General features: G+C 41.1%; 2 protein-coding genes across 3 annotated transcripts in view; both read right to left on the bottom strand.

Annotated features, from left to right (window-relative positions):
* The window catches only part of LOC109903097 (ras and Rab interactor 2), a 48,480-nt gene extending 43,081 nt beyond the window's left edge, over nt 1-5,399 (bottom strand). For both annotated transcript variants that reach the window (XM_031831440.1, XM_031831447.1), the window contains exon 1: nt 5,190-5,399. The gene's annotated coding sequence lies outside the window, so the exon portion shown is untranslated. The remainder of the gene's footprint in view (nt 1-5,189) is intronic.
* A 525-nt stretch (nt 5,400-5,924) lies between these two features.
* Nucleotides 5,925-21,914, bottom strand: part of LOC109904714 (sodium/potassium/calcium exchanger 3) — an 80,065-nt gene continuing 64,075 nt past the window's right edge. Inside the window, exons 8-17 of the mRNA XM_031831426.1 lie at nt 18,241-18,266; nt 18,045-18,098; nt 17,686-17,819; nt 13,950-14,110; nt 13,475-13,757; nt 12,966-13,132; nt 11,093-11,207; nt 10,823-10,935; nt 10,659-10,724; nt 5,925-10,419 (exon numbers count right to left, since the gene is read on the bottom strand). Coding sequence (XP_031687286.1) covers nt 10,267-10,419; nt 10,659-10,724; nt 10,823-10,935; nt 11,093-11,207; nt 12,966-13,132; nt 13,475-13,757; nt 13,950-14,110; nt 17,686-17,819; nt 18,045-18,098; nt 18,241-18,266 — 1,272 coding nt within the window. The 3' untranslated portion in view covers nt 5,925-10,266. The remainder of the gene's footprint in view (nt 10,420-10,658; nt 10,725-10,822; nt 10,936-11,092; nt 11,208-12,965; nt 13,133-13,474; nt 13,758-13,949; nt 14,111-17,685; nt 17,820-18,044; nt 18,099-18,240; nt 18,267-21,914) is intronic.

Raw genomic sequence — 21,914 nt, 5'->3', positions numbered from 1 at the left:
AGCTAAGATCCCTTTTTTCCTTTAGATCATAATGAATCACATTATATGGACGGATCCTAGATTATATGGACAGATCCTAGATCAGCGTTCCTACTCTGAGATGCTTTGTAGACCCATATTACTCTCAGAGGGATTATGTAGTGACTGAGCATAGGAGCTTATAAAAGAGCCATGAACTAGTGTTGTCATGATACCAGTATCTCCGTACGACGATAGCAGATTTTCCTTGGCAAAAAAAAGGAAACGTGTGCTATAGCCTGGAAAAGAAACAAATATGACTCTGGGTGACAACATACAGCTGTTTGGTTCCAACATGAGGACGGTTTTCCTCAGGAAATGTACTCTGCTTCATGTTTTGTTTCCTTTGCGTCCTTACTCCCTAGTATCGCGACATTGGTATCATAGAAGCACCACAATAAACATTGCAAAGCAGTACATAGCCCACCAAGTAGGCATGTTGCTCGTTATAGTCGTAGCTGTACACAGTGACTAGAAGGATAAACGTTGTAATTCCAATGGCCAGCATTAACAGAGGTCTCTAGAGAAACACATGGAGAGAATACAAGCTCAAAATAAACACAGCCACCTCAACTTAAATCTGTTGTTACAGCAAGCACCAGGCACCACCACCACCGCCCTATCAAAACGTACTTTCCACTCTGTGATTTCTGCTCTATGGTCAACACCAAGTGGAAAAGTTGGGAGTTGTTTTAGCACATTCTGAATTGAGTCACATAACTCAAAGCACTGGGCCACTCCCAACTAAATGAGAACCAGAAATAAGGGTGAAGACCGAGGATGTAGTTCTCCACTTAAAATAAGTATGTGTAATGTCTCTCTCTCTTCAGATGTCTTAGCCACTGGGAAGCAGATATTAGGAGACCAGGAAGGATGGGGCAGAGAAAGAGAGATGGGGGGAGGGAGAGGAAAGAGAGATGGATAAAGACAAAAGGAGGGCGCAAGACCAAGAAACCAAGAGGGATGTTGGTTAGTTATGGCGACTCCACACAAACCCTTCCACTAGGCCTCAAACTGAACGCACCAGCACTCTGTGGTGTTGAAAGGAAACCAAAGTAGGCCATAATATATAGTAGTATGTAGGGAGAGTAGTTCAGGGTCTGCTGAGCGCTCCAATAATCTCTCTGTCTGGCATATTCTGAATTCCAATGACTTTAGTTCAGCTTGAAAATGAAAACTCCAGTTTTGGGACATCTGTAGGGTTAAAGTTGATGATGTCGTTATGAATTTGCTTACGTGCCATTGTACTTATGCTCACTGTGTAGCTGAATATTGAGGCCTCGGTCTGTGTCTAGCTCTCTGCCAAAACCCGCAGCCCCGCGTCAGTGAGAAAAGGGACTGAGGGTGATAGCGAGACGCAGAGAGACAGCGTCTGTTTTTCTCTGAAACAAGGGCAGATTTGCATGCCGCTGAGACAGGTTCTCAGAAACCGTGTGTTAAGAATGACCTGTTCTTTTAGCTGCACGTGCGGGGTTTAACATGGGAGAAGGTGTGATCTCAGGTTCATTTTTCCTCTTGCCAGGCCGTCATTGTAAACAAGAATGTGTTCTTAATTGACTTGCCTGGTTAAATAAATGTTAAATAAATTAAAAGGTATAACGTTATGTAGGCCACAGTGAGAGTTAATATGAATTTAAAACTGGCAGGGTAGTAAATCCTATATATACAGTTACAGAATCATTTCCTCAAGCCATACTAGGAAAACCTGTGGTATTGAAGATGTTTGAACCTAGACAGAAAGTGTGTGTGTGTGTGTGTGTGTGTGTGTGTGTGTGTGTGTGTGTGTGTGTGTGTGTGTGTGTGTGTGTGTGTGTGTGTGTTTCTATGCCGTGCAGGAGTAAAGCCACCGGTACAGTCTGATCCTGTGAAAGCGTTCAGTGGGATATGTCTTTGGGGAACAAAAGGGCGCAATCCTCACGGCTGTAACTTGAGTGCCTGCTTCCTGATGACATCACCCACTACAAAACCATGGGTATTCCAATGTCACCTCAGAAGGCAGAGAAATGTGTCTAGACAGCATTTGCAACCTCTGACTTAGCCAATGCTCTAGTTCAGGGGTTCTCAAACTGAGGTCCAGGGATAGATATATATATATATATATATATATATATATATATATATATATATATATATATATAGTAGGGCTGTCTCAGAATAAAATAATTATTGGATGGATGTAAAAACAGACTTTGTTTACTTGCTGTTTGAGGCGCAGAGTTTATATAGCCCTTATATACTGTATATTAGGGCTGACCCCATTTAGTCGTCTGGTCGATTGTTTGGTTGATAGGCTGTTGGTCGACCGAGAGTTGTGAGTTAAGACAATTAGAAATACTATCAGATCCCCAAATGGGCACATTTATAAGCCTAATTTTGTGCGCAGGCCAGGTAGCCTAGGCCTACTTCTATATGCGTAATCAGGTGCACGTCCTTACTCAATACTGACAAGAGTGTTCCAAACAAAAGACAATTAATAAATTGACAACTCGTAAATGGAATGAAATTAACCCCCCCAAAATTCTCACAAGTGTAGCCTAGGTTGTGTGCTCTGCAAACAGCGTGTCCACTCCAACAATGACAACGGTAAGACAGTAATAATGATATATTGAATGCATTAACAGAAATGACCGTAACCAAACACATTGTAGATGAGATATTATGTTAATTCATTGTAAATGTACTACTGGTGATACTGGTGTGCCACCCCCACGGCCTCCACAATGGATTAGTCCACACAGACAGGTATAAATCAGACAGGTGTCTTGTGTACCATACATTTTTTTGTATATATTTGCCAACTCCTCGACTAAAAGAATCTTGGTCGACCAACAGGCTATCGACCAAACAATCAACCAGTTGAAAAAATATAGATAGATTTTTATTTTTAACCATTTATTTTTTACTAAATTAATATAGTTTTATTATACCTACAGAACATGTTGGGTTCAAATTTGATCAATCTTTCTTTCTTTCCTATCCTGTATTTCCTACATTTTTCCATCAATATGCAAATAGCCTTTACACCTGCCTGTCTTACTCTGCACCAGTGATAGTCACTGGGAAGCTTGAGAGCTGCATGTGGCTTTCAGGAACTTCGTTGGCGGCTCGCAAAAATACAATTGATTTCGTAAGGGGCCCAGCGGCTCATCATATTTGAGGGCCCTTCGTATACTACTGACCCTGTTTGGGTCAGGGCGCTAGAGGTTTACGTAGCAGGTATGCATAGGCTTTTAAGAGCCTGTATACATCCTAGACATGCAGCTTTCAGACTGTATACCTACATGTGTAACTACTCTGTCACACATCGAGGTCCTGGTGCACAAAACAACAAACACCTGTTGGACCAACAGACTTAAGTCTCAGTCTCAGGGTAGTTTATACAGTAGAAAACAAAGACTCCTGGCTACTCAAATAACCTTCCATGCTCCCCTCCAAAGGAAAAATAAAAACCTGGAGCGAGATACAGACAGTATCTGGCTTAACTTACAGTGAGGACATGGTCTGGGCCTGGCTATGGGAAACAAGGGACTACTACCATAGTAACATAATCAAGCCATGGTAAAAAACATGTGGTCCATTTATTTTTTTAAAAATCCTATCTGCTGATTCACATCCTCGTAACAGTGTAACTACCCACCGGCCGCCAAAATCTCTCCCCCTTGAACTTTAACCAGGAAAAAGATCCAAAAATGATTATTGACAAACATCTGGTAACAATTTCTGGCCAATGGGGTTGCAGGAGATGCAGTCGATTGTGGTATGCTTTCTCTATGTTCAGGTCTAGACAGGTCTGTGCCAATGTGTCCTCCAATGTTTTCCATGCGCTCTTCTTGGATGGGAAGATGGAAAGTTGAATGGACAGCTATGGGAAGAAAGCCCTCTATCGCTTCATAGAGTAGCAGGGGGGGGGGGGGTAGAGAGAGAGAGAGAGAGAGAGAGAGAGAGAGTGCGCACACTGCCTCCAAGCCTTTACTTGAGGATAAGATGTGATATGTGTGATATATGATGATATGTTTGTATAGGGGCAAGTACTGCATATCTGAACACATCAAACTGAACCAGGTCAGGTCAAACGCGGTCAGAGTAGCTACACCTCTGAACATGACCATAGCAGGCTAATAAATGGTCTGAAATCCCCCTTTGATGTCAGTTCCAGACATATCCCTGCTTCTTTTGAATTGTTCCAAATCTCTTGGCCAAACAAGTAGCATACCCCTGAATGACTAAAGTTGGCTAAGTGTACTGTACTCAGAAGTGGAGTTAAGTCTATAGATAAGACCAAGTCAAATACAGCACATTGGACAGGAGGAATTCTTATCTGTGCCTGGAGAAATTGGTGCAAGTGTTATTCCTCTTAGACTGGAAAAGCATTAGAATAAGAGATGTGTTGCTGCTTGATGTGAACAAATGAATTAATCTGAATTAACCTTCACTTTGGACTTTCCAAGTAAGTCTGACTTGATACTACATACAGGCCCCTCATAGAGACTCATATCCAGACTTGCGTATCACTGAGTGGAAAGGTTATGTCTATGTGGACATTCCTTTGTCAGCTATGAGTTACACCCTCGTCATTTTAACACTATTTAAAGCGGCAATCAGAAGTCGAAATAATAACAAAGGAGATCCATGCCCCTGTTTTGTTAAAAAGCTGAGGGATGGTGCTGGAGAAATGCAATCACTCTCAAATGTATAGACTTAGCTATGGATGCAAGGACTGACCATTCATGTTCATGTTTTAACCATGTTTTTAGGCTGTATCGTTTTTGTTTACTTGTACTTTGTTTACAAACATTGGCGTAAAACAAGCGTATATTTGGGGTTCTGATGTGGTATGACAGCTCATGAGGCATTTACAAGGTAAATTCTTCAAGTATCAATGGGTACATATCAGTAATTGAAGTCCAAAATTGGATGTAGCAGCAGCTGATTGCACCTTTAACGTGCATTATTTTGTTAGCATTTATTCAACCAGAAAGATCAAGTCGCCGATAAACTATATATTTTTAAGTAAACTAAAATCTGTATTCATGACAATATCAAAATAATAAGTAATCATACGTTTACAGTTCATACCTCAATTGGCCATAACGACAATATTGTTAAAACTGCATTAGTAAGCAACCAATATTTGTAAACACTTACGGATAAAGACGGCGTAAAGTGCTTACCTAAAGACAAAGTCCAGTCTCCTTGTGGCAGAAGCCACACAATTTCAAGTGGTCTATGCCTGGTGCAACGCGAACTCATCAAGTTTGACTTTTGTTTCATATAGTTTTGCATCGTATTGTATAGTTTCATTCTTTTGAAGTTTCATTCTTAGCAAAACGTCTCCATTGCACTGAACTCCAGTACAGTTCACATCGCTCAGGCTCAACCCTCTCCCGGTAAAAACACTGCAGCGCGAGTGCAAGACTCGAGCGAGTGCTAACCTCTAGATCACATGACCAGTTCTGGAACGTCTTCATGCGCTGATGGGGATGTTGGACGACTATTTCACAGACCGACTTTTTATTCTTCATGTACTGTAGGCCTATAAACATACACTTATTCCACAGTTGTTTAGATTGATTCATTTGTCAATATAGTGGGAGATTAGAACATCTGCAGGACATTGGTGTAAGATGCTAAAACAAACACCCCCAAAGACTTTCAATCAAAAGTAGCCTACTGTGCCAAATACATGACAATCACTACAATTTATAACTCAGCTACCCTATGTCCATAAACCTTATTCAACCTTTGTCCACGTGAATTCCTTCCTTTGGTCTTCTCATCCTGCTGACTTTCCAATGGACACTTGTCAGGTGTAAAAGAGGTCTTCTGACCTCAATGGGTCTTTCCTGGATAAATAAAGCTTAAATAACAAATACATAATCACAATAATAACAATCTAGAAACTATTATACTGTATGTAAATCTGTTTATTGCAAGAAGGCCCCTGGGAGCAAAATATGACTGAATCCCTCCTAAACACAGAGTACTACGAGAGGCGACATTAACCAGAGGCCCTCAGGAAAGAAAATGAGGATTTACAAACAATTCCAAAGACATGACTGTAAAATGACATTGGTTCTTGTTGAAACCAATTAGGGAAGTAGGCCTACATTCTAAATACTGTATTTTTTTGTAAAATAAATATGCTCGTCATAAGTTATTTAAACATTGTTTATAATAGCCTATATTCCCTTTTGATATGACCAGTATAATAACAGAATCAAAACAGTGCCTTTTGATCACGAAATACCTTAATTCAAATGTACACATGGAAATAATCCAGACTTATTATGAAGAGACATGCAGACCAACAGAAAATTCCTCTTCCATTCACTTAAAAGTGCCCAAACTGTTTTCTATGTGGCAAAATCAATAATCTTATTGTGTTACTGCCCCTAATTGAAAATGTACAAATACTTACACAACACACTGAGTCTGAGGACCATTCATGTGGCTACAAAGCATCAAAAAGATAGCGGACTGGTCCTTTAATCTGGTAACCATGGCAATCCTCATTAAAGTAAGCCATAGTCCGCATTAGCACATCTCCACTTTTGGTTTGAACACATGCTGTGGATACAAAGCACTGATACAAAGTGACAATACTGTTGTTGACAATATATGTTACTGTTTTGGCTCAAATACATTAACACATCCACAATTGTTGTTGGTTTGAGGCCTTAACTGAATACCTGAACCTGTACTCACAAAATGTTTCAGAGTACGGGTGCTGATCTAGGATCAGGTGGGTCTGTTAGCTCATAATGAATAGGATTACTTGGACAGCCTGGGACCTGATCCTAGATTAGCACTTCTACTCTGAGACTCTGTGAATACGGGGCCTGGGATATTACAAGAGTTTAAGAAGCACTGTTTTGAGAATACATGTGTTGTGCGAGTGCAAAAGGTTTGCTTGCTAGAAACTGTAGAAATTGACACCGGTTATTCCTAAGAGATATCAAATCTAATTCAATGACTCCCAAATGAAACTTACTTGAATGCCCTCTGGTGGCTAAACCAGTCTAGTTAATGTGCCATGTCCTGCATCTGCCAAACTGTTCATTTTTACAATATTCAAATGCTGCAATATATACTATATTTGAAATAAGAACTATACAAAACTTATAAATGATAAAGTTCTATAATTCTTAAATATAAACAACAGTCAGGTTTCCAGTATTTTGATGATATAATTGGTACACAGAATCTCAATAACATAGAAAGAAGAACATAAAGCATTCCATTTACAACTGGATCCACATGATTTTCTGATACCGATAGAGCAGACATGATCCGTGAATAAATCAATCCATAAATAAATAAATCATGATTATGTCTGCTCATGAACAAGATTTCCATATTCCTCCCCCACCCCCACCCACAAACACACACAAAAACATACTTGCACGCATGCGTGGTGCAGACACACACACACAGACAACACAAACACACATACACACACACACTTCAATCCAGCTTTAGCTCGACAGTGTACTTTCTTACATCACCTACTATTCTAAAAAAATACGTCTTTTCCTTGTTGTACTCGAACTGGGTAGAACATATTCTACTACTGCGTAGAAGGTATTCTGCTATTGTACAAGATTCTATAGCCTAAAAGGGTCCTAAAGTGCAGTAGTTACAGTTACATACAACTAGATGCTGTACAACAGAAACATATTATATAGTGTATCTCTGTTCAATAAAGTGACGGTGCTGGATTTCAACTCCAGGGATATGCCTTATTTACAATCATTTTGGGATAAATTAGGAAAAATATACAGTACCAGTCAAAAGTTTGGACACAACCTACTCAATCAAGGGTGTTTCTTGATTTTCACTATTTTCTACACTGTAGAATAATAGTGAAGATATCAAAACTATCAGATAACACATATGGAATCATGTGGCAACCAAAAAAGTGATAAACAAATCAAAATATATTTTTGATTCTTCAAAGTAGCCACCCTTTGCCTTGATGACGGCTTTGCACCAGCTTGGTATTCTCTCAACCAGCTCCATGAGGAATGCTTTTCCAACAGTCTTGAAGGAGTACCCACATATGCTGAGCACTTGTTGGCTGCTTTTCCTTCACTCTGCGGGCCAACTCATCCCAAACCATTTCAATTGGATTGAGGTCGGGTGATTGTGGAGTCCAGGTCATCTGATGCAGCACTCCATCACACTCCTTCTTGGTCAAATAGCCCTTACACAGCCTGAAGGTGGGTTTTCGGTCATTGTCCTGTTGAAAAACAAATTATAGTCCCACCAAGTGTAAACCAGATGGGATGACGTATCGCTGCAGAATGTTGTGGTAGCAATGCTGGTTAAGTGTGCCTTGAATTCTAAATAAATCACAGACAGTGTCACCAGCAAAGCACCCCCTCACCTCCTCCTCCATGCTTCACGGTGGGAACCACACATGCAGAAATCATCCGTTCACCTATTCTGCGTCTCACAAAGACACGGCAGTTGGAACCAAAAATCTCAAATTTGGACTCATCAGACCAAATGACAGATTTCCACCGGTCTGATGTCCATTGCTTGTGATTGTTGGCCCAAGCAAGTCTCTTCTTCTTGTTGATGTCCTTAAGTAGTTGTTTCTTTGCAGCAATTTGACCATGAAGGCCTGATTCATGCAGTCTTTGAACAGTTTATGTTGACACGTGTCTGTTACTTGAGCTCTGTGAAGCATTTATTTGGGCTGCAATTTCTGAGGCTGGTAACTCTAATGAACTTATCCTCTGCAGCAGAGGAAACTCTGGGTCTTCCTTTCCTGTTGCGGTCCTCTTGAGAGCCAGTTTCATCATAGCGCTTGACAGTTTTTGCGACTTTACTTGAAGAAACTTTCAAAGTTCTAGAAATTTTCCGGATTGACTGACCTTTGTCTTAAAGTCATGATGGACTGTTGTTTCTCTTTGCTTATTTGAGCTGTTCTTGCCATAATATGGACTTGGTCTTTTACCAAATAAGGCTATCTTCTGTATACCACTCCTACCTTGTCACAACACAATTGATTGGCTCAAACACATTAGGAAGGAAAGAAATTCCACAAATTAACTTTTAACAAGGCACACCTGTTAACTGTAATGCATTCCAGTTGACTACTTCATGAAGCTGGTTGAGAGAATGCCAAGACTGTGCAAAGCTGTCATTAAGGCAAAGGGTAGCTATTTGAAGTATCTCAAATATAAAAGATATTTTGATTTGTTTAACACTTTTTTTGGTTACAAAATGATTCCATATGTGCTTTTTCATAGTTATGATGTCTTCACTTTTATTCTACAATGTATAAAACAGTCAAAATTAAGAAAAACCCTGGAACGAGCAGCTGTGTGGAAACTTTTGACTGATACTCTATATCCCACATATATTTGGATATATTTGGAGAGAAAATAACAACAACAAAAACTGTACTGTACATAAATATTTCTTACTGCAAATAGAATAGATTAATATGAACTCTCCCTGACAGCACAAAGCTAAAGGAATAGACTCGCGATTAGCATGTCATGCTGTCTTACACTTTGCGAGAAGAAATGGCTGGCATGAGAGCATCACTGTTTGGTCAAGTCACTGCAGTGCACTCAGCTTAAACAAAAATGTCCTCCTCCTCTTCTTTGATTCTTGCCGCTTCACTGAACGGTTGAATAACCGGACCAGTCTAAGTGAGAGCAATATGTCAATAAACTTCTCCATGTCAATATTCTCCTCAAATATTTACAGCCAGCACACATGGAAACCTGTCGCACATCCATCTTAACTTAAAACACCTTAAACAATATGTATAATATTTAAATCCAAACATGTACAAAGAGTAAGAAAATAACACAATCCTATTGGCTATCATTTGCCGTTAGCCAATCATTTTCTCTCAGTCAGTTAGCAGCTTATACATCGACGTCGATGATAATACAGTTTAGTTTATCCAAACCAATGTCTTCAGTTTACCTGGCAACAGAAAGCTGACAGGGAGCAGTCACTACTACTTCCTGTTCGGTTGACCTTTGACCTCATCATTTTCCAATGGGACTTTCTCTTACGTCTTCTCTTCTCCAGCCAAAACCAGACGAACACAAAATCTCCGTTCATCATTTGCTTGTATTGCACCAAAGATAAATTAAACAACTATTATTTCAAGATAAAAATCCACTCGAGGGTGGGGCGAGCAGACAGGGAGCATAGACCTGTGGCAAAGACATCCTCCAGGAGCGAAAAGCAGGAGGAAGAGGAGGAGGAAGAGTACAAGGATCAGAGGATCTCGCGGCACATGGGCAGGTTGACGAAGATGAAGACGTTGAACTCGATGAGGACGGAGAAACAGACGAAGACTGCGTACATGAGGAGACAGGTCAGACCCAGTCGACGGTCCAGAGTCCATTTGTTTAAGTGGACGCCCAGCACCTGAGGACAGAGGAAGAGAGGAGGAGGGAAAGGAGAGATTAGATTTGATTTGGAGTTAACATAGTACTCTACTGTGTGTTTCATAGATAGACCATAGAGAGTGATAGGTTGTTGGAGGTATTCTAGGCAGGTCACAGGTGAAAACATTAGCACAACACACTAGTTTATAGACAGTTGTTTTAAAATAAAGTTGAAGCTAGTATTGGGTTTAGGCTGATCCGAGAACAGCCTGTACTCACTGTGAGGAACACGGAGGCCAAGAGCAGCGCAACAGAGAAGATCAATCCTCTACTGTTCAGAGAGATCTGAAGAGGACCCAGAAACACATGATCAGCTCTAAGCCTGTCTACAATGTTGGGAAATAGTTCAAATAAATAACATGGGTAATAGCAGGAATACTCACAGTTGATCCATAGTCAATGCAGAGGGTCTGTAAAAGCCAGGGCAGGCCAAGGCCCACCAGAATATCAAACACATTGCTGCCAATGGAGTTAGAGATGGCCATGTCTCCCAGACCTAGACAGAAGAGAAAAATCTATCGTAATACATTGGATTATAACACCGTACTTCGTGTGTGCGGTACCGCAGTTCAACAGCTCTGTGTAACCTCATAAAAGACAAGTGTTGTGGAGTTGGTTCTGATGGAGTGGTCTCTGTGTGTCTCTCTCGCTACCTTGGCGTGCCACGATGAGGCTGGCCATGCAGTCTGGAACACTAGTCCCCGCCGCCAGGAACGTGATGCCCATGATGACATCAGGGATGCCAAGCGTGTACCCAATCACAGTCACCTATAGTCAATGACAACATGGCAGTCGTACCATTAGCATTTTTCTGCAAGACAATTACCAGACCTCAACACTATATTCCCGTTTGAGAGGACAGCTGGAGCCAAGGCTAATATGACATTTAGTACAGTGCCTTGCGAAAGTATTCGGCCCCCTTGAACTTTGCGACCTTTTGCCACATTTCAGGCTTCAAACATAAAGATATAAAACTGTATTTTTTTGTGAAGAATCAACAACAAGTGGGACACAATCATGAAGTGGAACGACATTTATTGGATATTTCAAACTTTTTTAACAAATCAAAAACTTATTCAGCCCCCTTAAGTTAATACTTTGTAGCGCTACCTTTTGCTGCGATTACAGCTGTAAGTCGCTTGGGGTATGTCTCTATCAGTTTTGCACATCGAGAGACTGAAATTGTTTCCCATTCCTCCTTGCAAAACAGCTCGAGCTCAGTGAGGTTGGATGGAGAGCATTTGTGAACAGCAGTTTTCAGTTCTTTCCACAGATTCTCGATTGGATTCAGGTCTGGACTGACTTGGCCATTCTAACACCTGGATATGTTTATTTTTGAACCATTCCATTGTAGATTTTGCTTTATGTTTTGGATCATTGTCTTGTTGGAAGACAAATCTCCGTCCCAGTCTCAGGTCTTTTGCAGACTCCATCATGTTTTCTTCCAGAATGGTCCTGTATTTGGCTCCATCCATCTTCCCATCAATTTTAACCATCTTCCCTGTCCCTGCTGAAGAAAAGCAGGCCCAAACCATGATGCTGCCACCACCATGTTTGACAGTGGGGATGGTGTGTTCAGGGTGATGCGCTGTGTTGCTTTTACGCCAAACATAACGTTTTGCATTGTTGCCAAAAAGTTCAATTTTGGTTTCATCTGACCAGAGCACCTTCTTCCACATGTTTGGTGTGTCTCCCAGGTGGCTTGTGGCAAACTTTAAACGACACCTTTTATGGATATCTTTAAGAAATGGCTTTCTTCTTGCCACTCTTCCATAAAGGCCAGATTTGTGCAATCTACGACTGATTGTTGTCCTATGGACAGAGTCTCCCACCTCAGCTGTAGATCTCTGCAGTTCATCCAGAGTGATCATGGGCCTCTTGGCTGCATCTCTGATCAGTCTTCTCCTTGTATGAGCTGAAAGTTTAGAGGGACGGCCAGGTATTGGTAGATTTGCAGTGGTCTGATACTCCTTCCATTTAAATATTATCGCTTGCACAGTGCTCCTTGGGATGTTTAAAGCTCGGGAAATCTTTTTGTATCCAAATCCGGCTTTAAACTTCTTCACAACAGTATCTCGGAACTGCCTGGTCCGTGTTCCTTGTTCTTCATGATGCTCTCTGCGCTTTTAACGGACCTCTGAGACTATCACAGTGCAGGTGCATTTATACGGAGACTTGATTACACACAGGTGGATTGTATTTATCATCATTAGTCATTTAGGTCAACATTGGATCATTCAGAGATCCTCACTGAACTTCTGGAGAGAGTTTGCTGCACTGAAAGTAAAGGGGCTGAATAATTTTGCACGCCCAATTTTTCAGTTTTTGATTTGTTAAAAAAGTTTGAAATATCCAATAAATGTCGTTCCACTTCATGATTGTGTCCCACTTGTTGTTGATTATTCACAAAAAATACAGTTTTATATCTTTATGTTTGAAGCCTGAAATGTGGCAAAAGGTCGCAAAGTTCAAGGGGGCCGAATACTTTCGCAAGGCACTGTAAATGAAGGTCAAATAAGAACTCACCATCCAGACCATAATGTAGGAGAAGCCAGCGATCCACATGGTGGAGGTGACGAAGGAGACCATGAACCATCTCTCCCAGCGTGGCTTGGCACAGTTCGGGATGGTGAAGAAGAGGAGCAGGCACAGAGGCCAGCACAGCAGCCACTTCATCTTGTTACACACACCCGCTGGAGGAGAGGGAGGGAGGGGGACAGAGAGAGAAAGGGAGAGAGAGAGAGACAGAGAGAGAGGGGGAGAGAGAGAGAGAGAGAGAGAGAGAGAGAGAGAGAGAGAGAGACAGAGAGACAGAGAGAGAGAGAGAGAGAGAGAGAGAGAGAGAAAGGGACAGAGAGATCATTTTTAAAATATTTTTTTATAATTGAATTGGGAGAGAGAGAGAACGAGACAGAAACAGAGAGAGAGAGAGAGACAGAAAGAGAAGGGGATTGGAAGAGAGAAAATTAGCGTCAGTGAATTGAAATATGTAAAACATAGAATAAAGAAAATAGACATATAACATGTTCACACACCTGGTGGTCTGTGAGGGACCAGAGGTCCTTCGTTCTCATCCTCTTCCTCTACTCCTCCATCATTCTCATTATTCTCATTATCCTCGTTCTCGTTTTCCGTCTCATTCCCCGACTCCAGATCCCCCTGACCTACGCATCTCCCGTTCAGCCCTGTCTCGGCCCCGCCCATCCTGCCGTTCTCCAGACTCCGCCTCTCCGGAGCCCTGGCGGCTGCAGAGTCTGAGTCTCCGTTGGTGATGTGTTGGTTGACCCTGGTCTCACTGGTGTTGATCACCCTCTGTCTCTGCACACACACACACAATACTGAGTCAATGAGAGAGAGAGATAGTGTATGTGTGTGTGTGTGTGTGTGTGTGTGTGTGTGTGTGTGTGTGTGTGTGTGTGTGTGTGTGTGTGTGTGTGTGTGTGTGTGTGTGTGTGTGTGTGTGTATATATATATATATATATATATATATATATATTACCCTACTCCTACCTCATTGATGACCATGCGTGAAGCCATGGCTAATCGTGTCCTGGGGGAGAAGTGACTGGTGATCATGATCCTCATGCCAGCCTCAGAGAAGGACAGCTGGTGGGGGTAGGCTGACAGTAGCTCATCCACCATCAGCACACTGGGTTTACACTGGAAGTTAGCTATGGGGACAGACACAAAATGGCTACTGTTATCACTAACAGACTGGTGACACAAGAAACTCATACAGACACATGTGTACCTTCCACTGAGTTAAAGGGATTCTTCAGGATTTTGGCAATGATTCACTTTATCGACTTCCCCAGAGTCAGATGAACTGTGTCCAGTATGAAGGATGTTGGAGGTAGTTTCAGGAACCAATGCTACCTAGCTTTAGCGCAATGAGCAAACACTAGTTAGCAACTTCCTTCAAACTGGACGCAGAGACAGAAAAATGGTATCCATGAATTCATCTGACTCTGGGGAAGTAGATAAAGGGCCTGGCCAAAACCCTGAAGCAACTGAAACTGAGATACTACAATAGTTCATTTTTCAGTGGAACCACCACAACTACCAAAATAAATTCAAGGTAAACTGTATTTCTCTGTATTGCACCACAGAAGGTCACAGTTTATTTGGATAGTTCAGATACTCACACCATCAACAAACTATCTGTTGATAAGCAACTGCTTGCTAAGGTTATGGTTAGCTTTAGAATAAGAGTTAGGGTAAAGGGTTAAGATTATGGCTAGGTTTAGAATAAGAGTTAGGGTAAAGGGTTAAGGTTATGGCTAGGTTTAGAATAAGAGTTAGGGTAAATGGTTAAGGTTATGGTTAGGTTTAAAATAAGAGTTAGGGTAAAGGGTTAAGGTTATGGCTAGGTTTAAAATAAGAGTTAGGGTAAAGGGTTAAGGTTATGGCTAGGTTTAAAATAAGAGTTAGGGTAAAGGGTTAAGGTTATGGTTAGGTTTAAAATAAGAGTTAGGGTAAAGGGTTAAGGTTATGGTTAGGTTTAAAATAAGAGTTAGGGTAAAGGGTTAAGGTTATGGCTAGGTTTAGAATAAGAGTTAGGGTAAAGGGTTAAGGTTATGGTTAGGTTTAAAATAAGAGTTAGGGTAAAGGGTTAAGGTGATGGTTAGGTTTAGAATAAGAGTTAGGGTTAAGGTTATGGTTAGGTTTAGAATAAGAGTTAGGGTAAAGGGTTAAGGTGATGGTTAGGTTTAGAATAAGAGTTAGGGTAAAGGGTTAAGGTTATGGTTAGGTTTAAAATAAGAGTTAGGGTAAAGGGTTAAGGTGATGGTTAGGTTTAGAATAAGAGTTAGGGTAAAGGGTTATGGTTAGGTTTAGAATAAGAGTTAGGGTAAAGGGATATGGTTAGGTTTAGAACAAGAGTTAGGGTAAAGGGTTAAGGTGATGGTTAGGTTTAGAATAAGAGTTAGGGTAAAGGGTTAAGGTTATGGTTAGGTTTAGAATAAGAGTTAGGGTAAAGGGTTAAGGTGATGGTTAGGTTTAGAATAAGAGTTAGGGTAAAGGGTTAAGGTTATGGTTAGGTTTAGAATAAGAGTTAGGGTAAAGGGTTAAGGTGATGGTTAGGTTTAGAATAAGAGTTAGGGTAAAGAGTTAAGGTGATGGTTAGGTGTAGAATAAGAGTTAGGATAAAGGGTTAAGGTTAAGGTTAGGATTAGAATAAGAGTTAGGGTAAAGGGTTAAGGTTAGGTGTAGAATAAGAGTCAGGGTAAAGGGTTATGGTTAGGTTTCGAATAAGAGTTAGGGTAAAGGGTTAAGGTGATGGTTAGGTTTAGGTTTAGGTTTAGAATAAGAGTTAGGGTAAAGGGTTAAGGTGATGGTTAGGTTTCGAATAAGAGTTAGGGTAAAGGGTTAAGGTTATGGTTAGGTTTAGAATAAGAGTTAGGGTAAAGGGTTAAGGTGATGGTTAGGTTTAGAATAAGAGTTAGGGTAAAGGGTTAAGGTTATGGTTAGGTTTAAAATAAGAGTTAGGGTAAAGGGTTAAGGTGATGGTTAGGTTTAGAATAAGAGTTAGGGTAAAGGGTTATGGTTAGGTTTAGAATAAGAGTTAGGGTAAAGGGATATGGTTAGGTTTAGAACAAGAGTTAGGGTAAAGGGTTAAGGTGATGGTTAGGTTTAGAATAAGAGTTAGGGTAAAGGGTTAAGGTTATGGTTAGGTTTAGAATAAGAGTTAGGGTAAAGGGTTAAGGTGATGGTTAGGTTTAGAATAAGAGTTAGGGTAAAGGGTTAAGGTTATGGTTAGGTTTAGAATAAGAGTTAGGGTAAAGGGTTAAGGTGATGGTTAGGTTTAGAATAAGAGTTAGGGTAAAGGGTTAAGGTTGTGGTTAGGTTAGGTTTAGAATAAGAGTTAGGGTAAAGGGTTAAGGTTATGGTTAGGTTTAGAATAAGAGTTAGGGTAAAGGGTTATGGTTAGGTTTAGAATAAGAGTTAGGGTAAAGGGTTAAGGTTATGGTTAGGTTTAGAATAAGAGTTAGGGTAAAGGGTTAAGGTTATGGTTAGGTTTAGAATAAGAGTTAGGGTAAAGGGTTAAGGTGATGGTTATGTTTAGAATAAGAGTTAGGGTAAAGGGTTAAGGTGATGTTTAGGTTAGGTTTAGAATAAGAGTTAGGGTAAAGAGTTAAGGTGATGGTTAGGTGTAGAATAAGAGTTAGGATAAAGGGTTAAGGTTAAGGTTAGGATTAGAATAAGAGTTAGGGTAAAGGGTTAAGGTTAGGTGTAGAATAAGAGTCAGGGTAAAGGGTTATGGTTAGGTTTCGAATAAGAGTTAGGGTAAAGGGTTAAGGTGATGGTTACGTTTAGGTTTAGGTTTAGAATAAGAGTTAGGGTAAAGGGTTAAGGTGATGGTTAGGTTTCGAATAAGAGTTAGGGTAAAGGGTTAAGGTTATGGTTAGGTTTAGAATAAGAGTTAGGGTAAAGGGTTAAGGTGATGGTTAGGTTTCGAATAAGAGTTAGGGTTAAAGGGTTATGGTTATGGTTAGGTTTAGAATAAGAGTTAGGGTAAAGGGTTAAGGTGATGTTTAGGTTTAGAATAAGAGTTAGGGTAAAGGGTTAAGGTGATGTTTAGGTTTAGGTTTAGAATAAGAGTTAGGGTAAAGGGTTAAGGTGATGTTTAGGTTTAGAATAAGAGTTAGGGTAAAGGGTTAAGGTGATGGTTAGGTTAGGTTAGGTTAGGTTAGGTTAGGTTAGGTTTAGAATAAGAGTTAGGGTAAAGGGTTAAGGTGATGGTTAGGTTTCGAATAAGAGTTAGGGTAAAGGGTTAAGGTTATGGTTCGGTTTAGAATAAGAGTTAGGGTAAAGGGTTAAGGTGATGGTTAGGTTTCGAATAAGAGTTAGGGTAAAGGGTTAAGGTTATGGTTAGGTTTAGAATAAGAGTTAGGGTAAAGGGTTAAGGTGATGGTTAGGTTAGGTTTAGAATAAGAGTTAGGGTAAAGGGTTAAGGTGATGGTTAGGTGTAGAATAAGAGTTAGGGTAAAGGGTTAAGGTGATGGTTAGGTTTCGAATAAGAGTTAGGGTAAAGGGTTAAGGTGATGGTTAGGTTTCGAATAAGAGTTAGGGTAAAGGGTTAAGGTGATGGTTAGGTTTCGAATAAGAGTTATGGTAAAGGGTTAAGGTTAGTAGATAGTTAGTTGAACAGTTAGTGATAGTCTGTAGATGTACTATCCAAATAAAGTGTCGCCCCACAGAAGCCTGATAACGTGATGTCATATCTGTGTGCCACCAGGGTAGGTACCTTTCTTGAGCAGGACGGCGGTGGCGTCACAGGTAACGTTGTCCTCCAGGTCAGTGCTGCCCGTCAGACCGTTGGCCAGACTCACGGAGCTCTTCTTCCTTCGGTCAAAGTAGCGCCTCGCTCTGCCGTTAAACCTACACACACAAGTGATGAACATTCAGAAAAGAGACCATGAGAATTGAGTAGAAAGTATACAAGAGTTTACAGAAGAAGGCAGACTGTCCTGTGAGTAAACAGTGTAATACACTCGCCTCTGAATGTACAGTATCTTAAATGACTGAATAGCTCTTGGTCCAGATGGGAAGTGTGTGTGTTCGTGGTGTGTGATGATGTGAGTGCCAGATGATGCTCATACTCACTTCATGATTAGAATGTAGAAGAGGTACATCACGTTCAGGACTAGAGACTCCCACCTTGAATCCAATATAGAATACAATGAATCCACCCCCAGCACACATCACACATACAGTTGACACGAGCACAGGAGAATCTATTCAAAATACACTTATCAACTGATTATCAACCAACTGAATATCAAGAGACATTTTTACATACCACGTAACCTCCCCGTCGTAGATAAACTGTGAGGAGAAAGAGAGGGATTGATCATATTTAGGAAAAGGAAATAACACAATCATTTCCAGTAGTGATTATTAAAGCAATGCTATGTCCATCTTGACCACCAGAGGGTAATGCCAACTCCAGAACGTTCCTCCACCACAGAACCAGGACAAATAGACCTGTTACTCAACATCTTATTCATTACAGTCTAACTTAGCCAATGTCAAGTGGAATAATACAGTACTTCTCTTTCTGCAATGACTCGTGTGGATGTATGTGCTGTGTCATCATGCTTCATGCTAAAAGGCTAACATATACCCAGAATTGAAGATTATCCAGTTAGTCATTGGCATTTCATACTACTATTATCCAGACTGTAGAGTCAAAGGCATGTTATCGTTCCAGGTTGGCATTTATTGTCATGAATCTTGCCCTGGAGGCAGCTCTGCAGAGTGGTCACTAACTGGCACAGTCACAAAGTCATAAAATCTGATTTTAAACCTAACCCTAACCACATTGCTAACCTTAATCCCTAACCTTAAATTAAGACCCTCTCATTGTACTGTAAAATAAATTGAACACCCTCCCCCCTCATAGAATTAACTCAAAATAATGTGTACAACCAAAGATAACAATAACTGTAGTGACCGTGTGTTTATAAACCTGGATATCGACTTTGCCACTTAAGCTTTTGTGGCACAATCAATGCCACGTAGGTCTACGAGCCAGAAGGTTGAGGGTTCGCCGACCACCATAGACGAGCTCACTCTCCCTGCTTGATTCATTACACCACGATCAGAGATAGCTGCAGACAATGATCTGCTAAAGGGAAATCAGATTTTCAACATTTTTATGCCATATCTATAATTAAATAAATACAGTTGAAGTCGGAAGTTTACATACACTTAGGTCTTTTTTCCACCACTCCACACATTTCTGGCAAGTCGGTAAAGGACATCTACTTTGTGCATGACACAGGTCATTTTTCCAACAATTGTTTACAGACAGATTATTTCACTTAGAATTCACTGTATCACAATTCCAGTGGGTCAGAAGTTTACTTCTGATAGGCTAATTTACATAATTTGAGTCAATTTCAGGTGTACCTTTTAATGTATTTCAAGGCCTACCTTCAAACTCAGTGCCTCTTTGCTTGACATCATGGGAAATTTAAAAAGAAATCAGCCAAGACCTCAGAAAACAAATTGTAGACCTCCACAAGTCTGGTTCATCCTTGGGAGCAATTTCCAAACGCCTGAAGGTACCACGTTCATCTGAACAAACAATAGTACACAAGTATAAACACCGTGGGAGCACGCAGCTGTCATACCGCTCAGGAAGGAGACGCGTTCTGTCTCCTAGAGATGAATGTAAAAAGTAGCCTTCCACAAGCTTCCCACAATAAGTTCGGGTGAATTTTGGTCCATTCCTCCTGACAAAGCTGGTGTAACTGAGTCAGGTTTGTACACACGCTTTTTCAGTTCTGCCCATTTTGCCACAACTTTGAAAAACAAGTTTTAATGACTCCAACGCAAGTGTATGTGAACTTCCGACTTCAACTGTATATACACAAATATTTTTGAAAGTGAGAGGGATTGCACAATAAGCCGAGGACTTGTTTTCATTATGGTCCCTAATTTGACATAAATACATATACAATGAAATAGATAGAGACGAAAAATGATCAACCTTCAGATTAGTATGAGGGGGGAGTTTAAGTACAATTCTTACAGGCTTGTTTGGCTGCTAGCTTATTGTTTAGATGTTTGGGGCTGCTGGTGAACCATGATGTGCAGGCATCATCAAAGAGACACTGGACTAGCGAACATCTGTACAACCATAGCCTGCCTTACTGGCCTACTGTAACATGTATTCTCCCTGTCCAGATCCCTGCAAACATTTTTATTTATTTCACCTTTATTTAACCAGGTAGGCTAGTTGAGAACAAATTCTCATTTGCAACTGCGACCTGGCCAAGATAAAGCATAGCAGTGTGAACAGACAACACAGAGTTACACATGGAGTAAACAATTAACAAGTCAATAACACAGTAGAAAAAAAGGGGAGTCTATATACATTGTGTGCAAAAGGCATGAGGAGGTAGGCGAATAATTACAATTTTGCAGATTAATAACACTGGAGTGATAAATGATCAGATGGTCATGTACAGGTAGAGATATTGGTGTGCAAAAGAGCAGAAAAGTAAATAAATAAAAACAGTATGGGGATGAGGTAGGTAAAAATGGGTGGGCTATTTACCGATAGACTATGTACAGCTGCAGCGATCGGTTAACTGCTCAGATAGCAGATGTTTGAAGTTGGTGAGGGAGATAAAAGTCTCCAACTTCAGCGATTTTTGCAATTCGTTCCAGTCACAGGCAGCAGAGAACTGGAACGAAAGGCGGCCAAATGAGGTGTTGGCTTTAGGGATGATCAGTGAGATACACCTGCTGGAGCGCGTGCTACGGATGGATGTTGCCATCGTGACCAGTGAACTGAGATAAGGCGGAGCTTTACCTAGCATGGACTTGTAGATGACCTGGAGCCAGTGGGTCTGGCGATGAATATGTAGCGAGGGCCAGCCGACTAGAGCATACAAGTCACAGTGGTGGGTGGTATAAGGTGCTTTAGTGACAAAACGGATGTCACTGTGATAAACTGCATCCAGTTTGCTGAGTAGAGTGTTGGAAGCAATTTTGTAGATGACATCGCCGAAGTCGAGGATCGGTAGGATAGTCAGTTTTACTAGGGTAAGTTTGGCGGCGTGAGTGAAGGAGGCTTTGTTGCGGAATAGAAAGCCGATTCTTGATTTGATTTTCGATTGGAGATGTTTGATATGAGTCTGGAAGGAGAGTTTACAGTCTAGCCAGACACCTAGGTACTTATAGATGTCCACATATTCAAGGTCGGAACCATCCAGGGTGGTGATGCTGGTCGGGCGTGCGGGTGCAGGCAGCGAACGGTTGAAAAGCATGCATTTGGTTTTACTAGCGTTTAAGAGCAGTTGGAGGCCACGGAAGGAGTGTTGTATGGCATTGAAGCTCGTTTGGAGGTTAGATAGCACAGTGTCCAAGGACGGGCCGGAAGTATATAGAATGGTGTCGTCTGCGTAGAGGTGGATCAGGGAATCGCCCGCAGCAAGAGCAACATCATTGATATATACAGAGAAAAGTGTCGGCCCGAGGATTGAACCCTGTGGCACCCCCACTTAGACTGCCAGAGGACCGGACAGCATGCCCTCCGATTTGACACACTGAACTTTGTCTGCAAAGTAATTGGTGAACCAGGCAAGGCAGTCATCCGAAAAACCGAGGCTACTGAGTCTGCCGATAAGAATATGGTGATTGACAGAGTCGAAAGCCTTGGCAAGGTCGATGAAGACGGCTGCACAGTACTGTCTTTTATCGATGGTGGTTATGATATCGTTTAGTACCTTGAGCGTGGCTGAGGTGCACCCGTGACCGGCTCGGAAACCTGATTGCACAGCGGAGAAGGTACGGTGGGATTCAAGATGGTCAGTGACCTGTTTGTTGACTTGGCTTTCGAAGACCTTAGAAGACCATGCCGTGGGTGTCTGTACCTAGGTTTCCATCCAATTGGTGACAGATTTTCATGCAAATATTCTAAAATATTCATAGAAACAATGCGCCATTTCAGTTTCCATTAGG

The sequence above is a fragment of the Oncorhynchus kisutch genome, linkage group LG1 (assembly GCF_002021735.2).
Source record: "Oncorhynchus kisutch isolate 150728-3 linkage group LG1, Okis_V2, whole genome shotgun sequence".
Lineage (NCBI taxonomy): Eukaryota > Metazoa > Chordata > Actinopteri > Salmoniformes > Salmonidae > Oncorhynchus > Oncorhynchus kisutch.
The sequence above is the reverse complement of the archived record's forward strand: the minus strand, read 5'-3'. Positions and strand labels throughout refer to the sequence as shown.